Consider the following 13,825-nt stretch of genomic DNA (forward strand, 5'->3'; position numbering starts at 1 on the left):
GACTCCTGCTATTGCTTCCATACCTGACTGGATTCCCACAGGATGATGTGGGCAGGCACTGCTTTGGAGTGCAGTGTTGGGGATCTGCAGCACCAAATCCCTCCTTCCTCAGGCAGTCTCACTGCCAGGCTCTACCAGCTCCTTTCCATCTCTGCATGGCATCTGTCTGAGCCCTGGAGGTGGTGGGAGCTTCCCACCAGTGAGCAGCAGGCAGTTTGCAGATCTGCCAGTGTTCCTCCCCAGCACCTGTGTCAAAGGGCCTTGAGCCATTTCCCTGGTAAGGAGAAAGATGTGTCTGCCAGTGCACTTCCAGCAGAGGCAGCTTTGTGGCACATGGGGAAGGTTTTCTCTTCCCTGCTGTTCTTTGCATTCATTCTTGTTGGTACCCTGATCACTCATGCAAAGGATTTACCTTTTGGGGAAAATGCATTACTAGATATGCTTCATTATAAGACTAGACAGTAGGTAAGGGCTTCCAGTCAAAGTTCTTCTCTCCTGAATATGTAGACAGATGTAGAAATAGGTACACAAAATAGGATGAAAGCTAAGGAAAGGGTAGATCTTCAAAAGGCAGGTACAGGTTTACTGATGGTCACTATAGATGGGAAGTATGAAATTTTCTAAAACTTCAGTATGAATTAAAAAAATAAGTTAATTAACCTGCTATTCTTCAACCTAACCTTTCTTTGAAAAGAGAAGTTGTCATAAAATACCATTTAATAACCAGGTATCTTGTAGTCTGTTTAGGCAAAATATATCACGTGAAGATTGATAAGAAAGTGTGCCACTAAGTGGCAGTGGTAAAATCTTGTGCTTTTTATTATGAAAAAACTCATCAAAGTAAAAACCCGAACTTCATACCTTCTCATTAGTGACTGCTGGTGTTCCCTAAACATTTATTTATAGATCAGTCTCAAAGAGAAAGAGTTGTATCACCTTCTGTGTCCCTTTCCTTACATAGGACTTCTTGTGTGAGAGCCATTTTGAGAACCTATTGATTGTGACTCTCAGATATTTCTCTCATGAGAACTTTCTGCTTCCCTTTGCTTCCATTTTTATTGGCTTTTGACACTTGGCCTGGAAAGGCACACAGAGCATCCCCTTGCTCCTGCTTGGTGGGGTGATCCCAGCCCAGGTGCATTCTGTCTCACCATTTTAGATGGGTAAAGTACCTCCTACTGCTGCAGCTTTGCTCAGATATAAAATTCTTCACATCCTACATGACCACTTCAGCTGAATAAATGGGAAGAGATTTACAGCAGACAGTTTTGGATCTGTGACCACTCTGGGGAAGTCATTTGCCATAAAACTCATAATGCAGACAAAATTTGGTTGATAAATGCAGTAAGTTCACTTTGCTGTATTCACAGGGTCACATTCATTTTTGTATGTGAATGGCAGTTGTTTTATTTTTCAAAATGTTTGCAAGTCTCATGAGTTTCATAAGTTGTAGTGTCAATAAGTATCCGTCCAAAAGCACGTTACTCGTTCATTGTTATTTGTATTTGTTCTCCTTTAAAACGAATTTTAAAACCCTTATCTAGAAACAAAACCACATGCTGGAGATTTTTTACATAAATAATTTTGCTAATGTTAGTGATACAGAAAAAAAATGTGGAGTTTGTAAAAATAAGGAAAAATAATTTTTACTACTAAAAAGCAGATTTTCTAAACACTTAGTTACTATCCGTAAGTGGTATTGAAAATCTATTTAGAAAAGCCCCCTAGTGCCTAAGAATTGTAGTCACATTAAGATAAATAGGAAAGCATATGCTACCACTGACCTTAAGAGGTTAATGGAAGGCAGTTCATGCACAGTGACTAATCCAAACTGGGATAGTGAAAAATTACCATTGTTTGATAATTTATATCATTTATATAATAATAAAACCTTAGCAATATTATGGAATAGTCTTTACAAAAGTGTGTCATACTAGCAGGTTTTTTTTCAGAAATAGTTTTCTAGTGTAAAATTTAGTTGAATTTTATGTACATAACACAAGTCCTGTCCCACCATGTGTTGAAGGTAGCAGTTCTTCCACAGATAGAGGACATGTCCCAGCCAGACTCAGCTGGGTATGAGCAAGAGCTGGTATGGGCATCTGCTAGATAATGCCCTTGCCTTAACTTCAGTAACCCTCCTTTATTTCACAGCCACCTTGTTTCACAAAAAGGGAAGTTTCTTGTGCCAAAGCCTGACCTTTGAAACAAACTTTCTGAATTCTTACTGATTAAGTTGTATGAACAGCCATAAGATGACAGGATCTCTGGAAGCTGCAGAAGTGATACCTATGAGGCAGCAGTATCCTCTTTCACTTAATGCCTTTTTCCAAATAAATCCAAGATTCTTATTTTCAATGCTAAAACTGTTCATAGTACAGAACAGGATGAAATCTGAAAAATATTCCCTCTTGTGCTCTACAAAGTCTCCCTTTCCTCAACCCCATGAGTCCTGAAATGTGCTGGCTTGGCCTTTTGTTTGTCAGAGGGTTGGGGTTTGGTTTTGGGGGTTGGGTTGGGGTTTTTTTTCATTTTGGTTGTGAAATCTAATGGGGTTTTTTATTTTAAACAATAGGTTATGTAAAAGTTTCTCTTGACTGCTATACTTAGAATTTAGTTATATAAAGTGTTTTCCTCACACTTCTTCTTCCTCCTCTCCTTGTTGACGCACAGAGTCCCAGGAAATCTCAGTAATAGAGAAGAGGCTGAACTGGGTTTGAGTTCTGTGTAGCATTGCTCACCCTCTGCCTCCCTGAAACTCATTTTCCAATTGCTGCCATGTGTGGAGTAAATGTCACCAATGTTTCCATCTGGGATTCTTTCTACCTTGTGTTTTCTGTCCCTAAGAAAATATTTCTTGTCTGCTTTCCAGACCTTTTGTGATATGCTCAAGAATAAAAATGCTTGATGCTTTCCTTCCTTTCCATCCTGTCTTTTGGAAAAAAATAATCTCTTTAACAGGGGTTAAACAAATCCCACCCGTTAATTGGAATGAGTTTGTACATCTTTACTTTAGGCACAGTTGAACTCTTTCCTGAAGTTGTTTTGGTTTTTTTTTAACAACAAAACATCCCCCATCTTTTCATATGTGGGATTCAAAATGACAATGGATGTTAAGATCCATGGAGTTTCATTTTTTATTACAATTTAGTGTAGTAGGCAATAGAATAGGGAATGCACCGAGAACAGCCAGGCTTTTGAAACTGCCAGTGCAGAGACTGCATATCCACACAGAAACTCTAAGTAAACAATTTAGCTGTATGCTGTTTATTCCACCTCTCTCTTTCTCTTTTCTTTGCTAACACAGGTCCACAAAGATTCTCGAGTTCTCAAGCCCTAGCTTATGGAAGTGTGTAATGTCAGTGTGGTTGCAAAATCACACGATCTCCTAGCTCTGTATCTTATCCTTCACCCACCATTGCACAACGCTGGACTGTCAGCTAGGAGAACGAAAGGAGCCAGATTGTGTTGTGCCACCTCTTTTTCTAGTTCTCGCATAAGTTGCCACCAGGATATTTTTCTGTGTTTGTAGCACGTTTGGTGGATTTGGGGCACATTCTTTGCTTCCGTTCTCCTCATTCATGTGACCCTTTCCCAGTGCTTCCAGATGAGCTAATGTGTCTTCAACATGGAGAAAACCAACTAAGTTGGTTAGGATGTGTATTGTTCTCTTGTTTTATTTGTGGGTTGTTTGGGGTTTTTTTAATTGGTCTTTGTTCTGTTCTTTTTAAAAAAACATATCTACAAAAAGAGAATATATAACTTTCTGCCCTAAATACCTCTTTTGCATCAGGGATGGATATTTTAATGGAGTGAGGTGTAATAGCAGAACAGTGCCATGTCTCTGTCCTCACAAGCATCGCTGCATGCAGATTAGAAAGGCTCTGTAGTGCTGCTACTGTATGCCAGATTTGCTATTTGCTCTTGTTTGCATGATAGTATTTCTAATTTACTAATATGATATGGAAATAATGGCACATCACCGATCTTTCAACATATTGTATCACTGCTTTATCATATTAGGCTAATACACTGCGAGAGTTGATAGCACCTCTCCATGTCAAATGGGAACCACATCTCTTGGCACTGAACCGATTGGACTCAAAGGTTGATAAACTTATCATTAGAGAATTGGCACGACGGAGACTCAACTTCAGCCTCTTGCAAGCAACCTAATGGCCTCCGTTCAGAAAGTCAGTTCTTCTTGAATAACATTGATGTTTATAACAGAGAACAGACCTGTTAAACATAGACAACCACATGCCTGAATATGAGGCCTCCAGGAAGGTGTCAAAGGGCATGGCCAGTCTTTTGAAGAATGCACCCTTTCCACAGTGGGACTAGGCACAAAGTCAGATCCAGTCTACATGGAGCACATTTGCAGAAAATACTGCCCCCCGCACGGGAGAACAGAAGGGGAAGAGGGTCTTGGCAAGGGAAGGGCTTTGATGTCACTCAGTTTTGTTCTGCACACCTCGAGGAATTAAAGAGGGATTCAGCCATGGTAACTGTAATTTCCCATTGCTTGTACTGAACTCCAGTGAACCCATTCAGGCCAACCAGACAGAGTCGTGTCATTTAAGCGTGCTTCACGTTAGTGAAGGAAGTTTCCTTACTGTGTCATGCTAAACTAAGTGTATTCTGTTGAGTGGAGGTATGTACAGACCTTTCAGAGACTTCCATTTATCCCGTGGTTTGTACTGAATTCCCAGAGGGTACACTGGCACTCGTTCGGACGGTGACGGAGAAGATACCTCACGCTGAGATTTATTAGACTCTGCAGTTCAATCTTTGGTTCCTCTTTATCTTCTAGGACTAAAACATGTGAGTGATGCTGCCTGGCCAAGCAGGCACAAAGTATTCTCTGTGTAACACCCAGACTCCGGAGGGCTGTTTTGGGGCCAGTATTTGTCTGGATGTCACTCAAAGTAGATTCAGATATTGTATTTATCATTATGTTCTGAGTCCCCTATGGGTTGATGTTTGCCTCTATCTCTGTGATTAGAATGTGGATTTTCCTTGATATATTTGGCTAAGGGTGTATTGTAATAATGTTAATGCTAATTACTTGATATTTCATACTATCTTACGGGGAGATACTTTTAAAAAATGTATTTTGAAATGTTTTCTTTCTGTTTGCTCAATGTATGGTATTGCATTATGTTAATACCAATAAAATTATATATATATATAGTTATATATATATTTCCCTTTTATAAAGAAGTAAATTATGCTTTTTTGCCTCACAAACAGGAAATGTGCAGTGAATGAAATTACATCATTCTGCCTTACAGCAGGTGACAAAGCTTATAATAGTTTTAATATTCTTTTTTTGAAAAATAAAAAGTATAGTATGACATAAATTAGTTGGAAATTTATCAAAATGCATGTTTTATATTTCTGCTCAATGGGACTGTCACAAAACAGCCTAAATATTTAGCAATGTTGTTTTGGCATCTTTAATTTTTTCTAATCAGAAACATGCACTGTATTGCTATTATTGATTACAAAACTGTACTGTCATAAATTTTTGCCTGTTGGCCAGATAGACAAACCCTCTGAGTTTGTCTGTAGGAATTGATTTTAAAATATAATTTAGTGCTCTTTACAGTGCTTGGCAAAGGCAGAATTTATTTTTTATATAAGGTTGCCTTTGAAGTACCTGCCTCTGCCAGGAATGATAAATCACTGCTAAGTACATAAAGATTCTGCAACCTGAAGGATATGTGATTAAAGTCTTGTTGGAATGGCCTGCAACCCCAGCCAGTCCTTTACATTCTGTCATTAAATTCCATAATTAGTTAGAGGTGAAATGTTTTGGAAATGAATTAGAGAAGCAGAAGCAAGGATGTGACTCTAAAATGTCCTTTGGCTGCCATTTGGGGTAACACTGATGGCTTATTTGCTGCTCGTAGCCAAAGGCCAGCATATATCTGCACTAATGCCTATTAGATTGTCTTCAGCTTCCTCTCTTTCTTTTCCCCACCCTTTCTAACATATTGTATTGAGTATCTTTGTTTTGCAGAGGCATTCAGAAGGGCTGTAATTAGCAGTCCCTGGCATTTAATTGCATACACATTGTTAAATATTTTTCTGTATGCCTTAAAATAAAGTATAGAAAATGGCAGTAAATGTTTCTTTAATGAAGGCATTTGATTTATTCATGAAGTCAGGATTTTTTAAAGGTGTTATTTTGGGCTTAATAAAGGAAATAAGCCAGCAAATTTTCTGTCTTGCTTTTGCATAACCATCGTCTGTCAGGGCTGACGTTCAGTTCCTTTCTCTTGTTCCTTTTGTGGCAAACACATTCTGCCCAATGGGGGAGGATTGGACCTTTCTGCTGTGACCACTCTCATGCCAGTTTTCAGAGCACTTTATGCTGAGGTTCATGCATGTTCACAAGTTCATTTTGACATCTGGTGACATGAGTGATGTCTGGAAGAGCCACGTGGAATTATTGCATTTCTCTCGTCACAGCAAAAGCTTTTGTCCTGAAAGGTACCTTGAACTCTGTGTGGTGCTTACAGACCATGGGGGTGTGATGGGCATTCAGCAGCTGATGGGGGGTGCCTAATAGTTGGCAGTGTTGTGCCCTGCATAATTAAGATGTAACTCAGGGTGCAGCTTAATTAGGTTGGAATCTAATCAGTGCAGCTATCATAATGTGCAGTTATAAATCCATTAATAAATCTGAATATCTGAATAATTATGTCATCCTCTGGGATAACATTTTGGGAAGTATTTTGGGCCCCTTTCAGAAATGCCTCAGGAGGTGCTTCCCCAGCAGACCACAGTGGGTTACAGAGGTAACTGAGGCAGACATTCAATAACCTGGCCCCTGCCCACACTAATGTTTCTCCCATGTTGAAAGTAGAATTGCAGTTCCTTAGTGATGCATTTTGGAAGACTCCATTCTCGGTGCTACATTTTCATACAAAGAAGCAGCTTGGGGTGTGGTCTGAAGTGGAGTTCCTGTTCAGGGTGGGTGTTGCTCCCCAGGAACGTGTCCCCCATGTGTTCAGGCTTGCTTTCAGGTATCAGTTCCATAAGCCTTGCCAGGCACTGCTGTTGTACGAGCGTGACTGTGGCTTGATTCTCACTGGTGAGTAATGTTGCTGGGTCCGTATCGTTTGTCACTTAACCTTTCACAACTTTGAGTGGTGCAACCTTAGGTTAGGTTTGTAATACCACCAGTATTTTCCTCAAGGAGTAATTGCTTCTATATATTACTTGTGATTATTATTTGTAGGGAACTCCTCGTCCTGTTCCAAAGCTACAGAATCCCCACATGTCTAGCAATTTTACCCAGTTTGCTCCAGCTCCTGCCTTTCCTCATAAATATGAGTTTTCTGTTGTTTTTGAGCTGCAGGGCCCAAGGGGAAGTCTACCATCAAAGTGGGATTGGTGTGTTTATTTCACTTCAGCTTTGATAGCTTGTAGTAAAATTAAACAGCACTTATATCAGTGTGTGGCACAGAAAAATGTCAGGATATCCTATTTCATTGTGTAAAATTCTCCCAGAGAGTCACTAAAATCAGCAGACTAAGGTTAAACTAGAGCCTTTTTAGGCAGCTTAATGAGCGGAGTACCATATCCAAAACCAAGGAAGGATGCAACTATAACCCTACTGCAGAAAACTTCTGCCACTGATCAGAATTCCATTACTTTGGGAAGCTTTGGAGTGACTTCATTCTTATGCCCACGAATATAACCTCATGAAACAGCAGGACTGTGAGCAGAGGGAGCTACAGATGCTCATTTGAGGTGTGCAGGAGCTGTCAAGAGGCAGCACGAGCAGATAAAGTTAATTATTCCCTCTGTGTGTCCCCTTCTCACTAACACAGTGACCCCTTAGCTGGCACCTGTACTTCACTGCTCAGTGCATGTCAGGAATGGCTGAATGTCACTGTCAGCTCCACAATGCAGATCTGCAGGAGAGGGTTTTTCCTTAGTTTTTCCTCAGTTTCGTTCCAGCTGTGTTTAGTAAGCAGTTCCAGTTGTGTGGAAGGCTGCAGAGATGTGGCTGAGGTGGGTGTGGGACTCAGAGCAAGAGCAGCCCAAGTGTCCCATGAAGGTGGAGGTGGCACTGTGAACGTGCTCCAGCCTGCAGCTCACACTGCAGCAGCCAGCAGGGCACAGGAGCCTGTGGGCCCATGGCTTGTCCTTCAGATGTCCCCAGAAAGGTGACTCCAGTGGAAAAGAGATTCTCAGGGATCTGCTGACCCAAAAGGAAAACTGCTAGTGCCATAAGTAGTTCCCAATAAGAATTAGGCCTTCAGTGCCACAGCAAAGGCTTGGCATCTGTCAGGCCTGGCAGAGGCTAGGGCTGGATCTTTTAAAGGTGGTACCCACCTGATTCTGGTATTGAACTTGGCTGTAGTGGAAAATGCCTGAAATACCTTCAGATATCTGGCATTTGGAAGATGAGTTTTCCACTTGCTTGCACAGTTCACTTTATTTCAAGAAACCCAATTTATGCTCATGCATGTGAGAGGAGAAGCAGGCTGGTACCACAGGGTGTAAAACTGCAGCAAGTGCAGGACTCTGTTGTGTTGGTGCTTTCAGTGAGCACCCTCCCTAGGGAGTATCTTCTATTGTCTGCAGGCTTATGTGACAGGAGGGAATAGAAACTGTGTATAACTATCTTGGTAACCAAAAATACTTCCACTTTAGAGGAAATTATGGTATAAAATCCAGATTTAATACCTGTATTGAATAAATATAAAATAATAAATACAATAAAAATATAAAATTTAATGATACTCCAGCTAGTGAAGTTTCACCAAACACATGGATCAAAGCTTGTTTTTAAACAATGCTCCTCCCTTCCTTGATTCAAGACTTCTGGGAAAGTCCTGCATTTTTACAAACACAGGGGCAGAAAGGACAGAGGATCACATGAATCAGAAGAAGGCAGGGAAAGGGAAGCAGTGCCAGAGAGAAGGGTTGCAAAGGTTGGATACTGCTCAAGAAGCCCCTGTTTTGCTTTTAGTTTAGCTTTAACTCAACTTGCTTAAACTTTTCTTCCGTTGTAGAAAACATTAATATGCTCATGTGTGTGTGTATAGACATATATATATATATATATATATATAAATATGTGTGTGTGTGTGATTACAGGTGTAATCACTTATCCAGTCAGACCTTGATGTTAAAGTGGCATAGGACAAAGCATAGGTATCTTTTGTACTTTAATGGGGAAATTGTTCTATTTTACCTAGAGCAGATGATTAGCTGCTGTTTCCATGCAGATCTGCATTTTATTGCACCTCCTGCCTGCTGTACCATGCCAGGCTTAAATACTGTGTTGCTTCTTCCTTCTCAGTAATTAGGGATGTGACCTGTAACATTTTCCTAGGAGGAGCTGACTTTCCATGTCATTGTGGCTCCCCCATACCTGTGCAGGAGTGACATCATGCACAGCCACAGCTCTGCAGACACCATCTCCTTTAAGCCTTTCATTGATTTCACCACTTTGTTCCTTTTAGATTGTGGAGGGGGAAGGAAATACATACCTTAGTCTGCCAGTCAGCCATCTAAATAATGTTAAAAATTATCAATTCCTGAATATTTGTATTTAAAGCATTTGGGTATGTCTCACTCTTGGGAAGTTTGGACTCTTAACGATTAACCTGACCAGCAGCAAAGATGGATTTAGGCTTTGCACTGAGAAACCAACTGCTTCTCTGGAGGATTTCCTTTCTCCCCTCCACTGCAACACTGCTAAAATCCACATCCACTTTCCTTTCATCCTTCTTTTTCACCTTCTATCTAGTACCTAGGGAGATCCCTTCAGTCTCTCTCCTAAGTGTTCCTGGGGTTTACAAGCCCAGCCAGGCTCTGGCAAACTCTGGCCACAGCCCTTGTCTGCCTGTTGGCACAGCTGGGGCTGCAGAGCTGCTGCAGGAGCTGCCCCTTCCTAAGGGCTCTGCAGGGCTCTGTGTGCTGCAGGAGCTGCCCCTTCCCAAGGGCTCAGCAAGGCTCTGTGTGCTGCAGGAGCTGCCCCTTCCCAAGGGCTCAGCAAGGCTCTGTGTGCTGCAGGAGCTGCCCCTTCCCAAGGGCTCTGCAGGGCTCTGTGTGCTGCTCTGCTTCCCTGTCAGTGAAACCACTGCAGGCCCAGGCAGGTTTGATGGTCCCTGTTGGCAGAGAGAACCTGAAGATTACAAATGCTTTCTTGCTGCTGGAATTATATCAGTTTTTAGTTAGCTTGTGGCAGACCAGTGTGTCTGTCCCCACCATAGACACATCAGGGTCAAGAAGGCAAAGGGAATAAAACCACCCAAAGGTTTGTGCACCCAAGGCTGTTTCATCTAACTTGAGACCATTTCCCAGAGGCCTGGGATGCTTCTTGTTTTGGGGGAGTATTTATTGCATTTACTGTCACTCACAGAAAGTCTCTGGGACACTTGAGGTAAATGCCTCCCCTGCACAAAAGGTAAAGAAAAAGGTGTAGCTCTTAAATTGGAATCAAATCTTTGGGATTTGGAGGAAGAAAATAATGTGGCAGCTGTTTAATAATGTAATTAGTGATGTATCCTAACAAAATTGCCTCCTTAATATCCTGAGAAAGCTGAGGTTAGCTGGTTCCTCTGCCAGAGGGAGTGAGCTCACCAAAAGGAGTGAAAATGGGAGTTTAAATTTCAGTGGAGCCTGGAGATTTCAGTCTGACTGTGCCTTGTTCTCTTCCTGTCGCAGACTTCACAGCAGCTTGGCTTTCTGGGGATTTGCAGAGGGTGGCACTTCTGCTCAAATGCAGGGCTGACTGCAAGGAGAGGAGTGGGCGTGTGTGAGAGGAGTTGCACAGCCAAGGAAAGTGCGTCACTGAGCAGAAAAGGCAGCAAACAGAAACGAGGAGAGTGGGAAATGGAGAATTCCATCAGGATGGCAGTGGTGTCCATCAGTCAGGATGAGAAGTCTAAAGGCAATGGGGTTGAGCCTGGGTGGTGTCTGGAGGCACTGGCAGAGACCAGAGGGATCCCAATGACGAGCTTTGATCCTTGAAAAACATCACCTTGTTGGCGGGGTAGGTGACAAAATTTATTAACTGTCCTTACACAGGCAGTTCTGTTCACTCAGCCCCACCTGAAATCATGGGCTCCTCTGGTACCTCACTGAAAGACAAAAACCATGCAAGATTGTGGCAGCTTGAGCTTTAGCAGAAAAGGGAATCACAGAAATGCAAGGACCTCCACTGAAAACTGCTGGAGGTTATTCCATCTATTTAGAGCAGATTTATGAGAAGTGTGTGCCTAGAGATTCTCTGTGGCCAGAGAGCAGTGTGTTAGCCAGCTGGGCTGCAGTGACCTTCTGCAGGGTTCTAATTCAGTACCATCTTCCTGAATCATCAGTTTACACAGACCAATCATCTCTTGATCCATGTAAATACCAATGGTAACTTTCTCTCTGGTCACTTTTCACAGAAGTACCTTATGATCTTGGTTTATAAGAGGGAAATAATGGAAAGATGAATTGTCAAACAGAGCCAGGAGGTGATTACACTTTAGTACATCACAGAGCTTGGTGCTTGCTCTTTTCAACAGCAAGTGGCAACACAGTATGAGAAGTCCCACCAGTTCTTTCCTGAATGCCAAGAACCCAAACACCTGTTGGAGTTTTACCTAGTCAGCTATAATCTCTCCCTCCTGAGAAAATGTAAAAGTCGTTACAAACATTTACTGCATTCTAGGAACTGAGGGCAAAGTACAAGAAGTTCAGAAACTTTTCCTATAGAAAGCAGAATAGTGAAAAATAATAATAAACACATTGTTTACTAGACAAATGTACTCATTGTCTCCAGAACTGAAGCAAATAACTTTAGATTCACTTGAAGACAGCAGGAGCTTCTTTGTAACAAAATTCAGTGCCTGTATATTCTTGCATTTGGAAGACAGGGCTCTCACCAAATTTAGATCCCATGTGCTGCAGTTTTGCAGCTTTATTTCTGCTCCTGATTTACAGAGCTGTTCAGGCTTCTGTGGGGCTGGGGACAAAATTAAAGCTTCAGAGAAGACACCCTGCTTTTCAGCAGTATGTGGAAACTGTGACCTGTACAGTGCACTCAGAGAAACAGGAAAGATGCAACCCCCTACTCAGCAGCTGAATGAGTGTGAAAAACAACTGTTGTGTTGGCTGCTGGTCTGAGGTCACCTGCAAATCCTATTAGACCACATTTTCTAGTTAAACAAAACATTACCAGAGGTCTTATTCCTCCTTAACGAGACAGCCATGCTATAAAAGCATGACTTGCATGCAAATCCACCAGTTTTAAAAAAGAAAACATGTTTTAAGCTCAGCTCTATATCTAACAGAATACCTCAGATGCTTTATGGTGCCAAGGGTTTCACCAACACCTACAGGAAATCAATCAAAGGCTCTAACAGAAGGCTGAGGGAGGGGAGCTGTGTGTGTAATCTCATTCCCGCCCACTGAGAGCCATTGAGAGCAGCAGCACCACCTTCAGCATTTCTCTGGAAAATATTAAGGGCTTGGGATGTGTTCTCATGCCACCCACTGCCATCTCCCCCACCACAGGTGAACAAGGCATCTTGCCCTCTTTAGAGCTCTCCCAGCCTCAGCAGCAGCAAGGCATTGAAGGGACTTGTTTTTCTTCCCTCCTCTTTCCTCTTTAGGAAATCCTGTCCCCTTTTTGACGTGCTGCTCACAGTGACATCACCAAGTCAGTGACAGAGTGTGGGGGAGGCAGCCCCAGCCTGTGGAGGTGATGTTCTGATGCCTTCCAAAGACCTCCTGCCAGAGTTCTGCTGCCCAGCCCAGCCTGTGTCCTGCCCCACAGTCCTGTGCCCTCCCTGAGCAGCCTCAGAGCTGTGCCCATGCAGGGGAGGGCAGAAGTCCTGTGTCCATGCTCCCTCTGAGCCCACATGGAGCCTGTCCCAGGGGATGAGCCCAGGCCAGAAGAGTGGGGAGGGAGGGCAGGACCAGCCTCCCTGGCACAGGGTTTATAATCACAGGGGCCATGTTGCCATCCAGGTTCATTAAAGGCACTTGCATTCAGTGTTGAACCTTAGGGTTGAACTCAAAGGCTCTATTGTGTCATGGTGGGGAGTTGCTCTGTTTTAGGAAGCCATGGGTTTTTGATGGCAAACCTGGTGGGGTGGCTGGCTGCCAATCCAGGCTCTAGATCACTCTAGCAAAGTGAATTTAGATGGTGTGGAACCAAAGTGCTGGCCTGCTGCTTCAGCAAGCCATCCCTGTCCTGATCCCCCCAGGTACAGCCTTGGCAGTGCTGCTGGGGAAGGGACACCTGAGGGAGGATCTCTTTTGCCTTGCATAGCAAGAGATGAGGAGAGAGAGAGAAACAGGTGTCAGATCCTCCCGTGTCAGACCAGGAGGGAGTTTCCCTTTGCCCTTTAGCAAATCACTCCCTTCCACAGCTGTCAGACTGGTGGGCATCAGCATTCAGCAATAGGAACTAATAGAGAGATCCCAAACTTCTGACCTCATTGCTGCATAGACTTCTCAAGAAAGCATAAAAATCAAGACCACAGAAAATTTTAACCACTTTCTAATTATTCAGCTGCTGTATGTTTTGCCCCTTAGCCTATTAGATTTAGTTTTAATAAATTTTATATAGTTAAATTAGTTTTAATAAGAAAGAAAATCACAAGAAAACGAAAAGCATCACATTTCTATTTTATTTCAGTTCTGGCCACCATTGACAGTGATGAACCCTGCTCACCAAGCAGGGTAGCACAGGATGGGATGATTTAGGGAGCTCAAAATAATTCCATCAATAAAAAGTCTCCAACCCTTCTTCACTTCCATATCTCTTTTAAAAAATTAAAGTGTGAGCTTTAAAAACATTTCC

At 42.5% G+C, this 13,825-nt stretch overlaps 1 protein-coding gene across 7 annotated transcripts in view; it reads left to right on the top strand.

Annotated features, from left to right (window-relative positions):
- CNKSR2 (connector enhancer of kinase suppressor of Ras 2) overlaps nucleotides 1-13,825 on the top strand; it is a 207,030-nt gene that overhangs the window by 185,587 nt on the left and 7,618 nt on the right. For 4 of the 7 annotated variants that reach the window (XM_059467041.1, XM_059467044.1, XM_059467043.1 and 1 more), the window contains one exon: nucleotides 3,308-6,224. The exons of 2 other annotated variants lie outside the window; for them this stretch is intronic. In XM_059467041.1, coding sequence (XP_059323024.1) covers nucleotides 3,308-3,357 — 50 coding nt within the window. In that variant the 3' untranslated portion in view covers nucleotides 3,358-6,224. Of the gene's footprint in view, nucleotides 1-3,307; nucleotides 6,225-13,825 lie in introns of those variants that run through there. One more of the 7 variants, XM_059467042.1, reaches the window with a different exon arrangement.

Source organism: Ammospiza nelsoni, chromosome 2, assembly GCF_027579445.1.
Source record: "Ammospiza nelsoni isolate bAmmNel1 chromosome 2, bAmmNel1.pri, whole genome shotgun sequence".
Lineage (NCBI taxonomy): Eukaryota > Metazoa > Chordata > Aves > Passeriformes > Passerellidae > Ammospiza > Ammospiza nelsoni.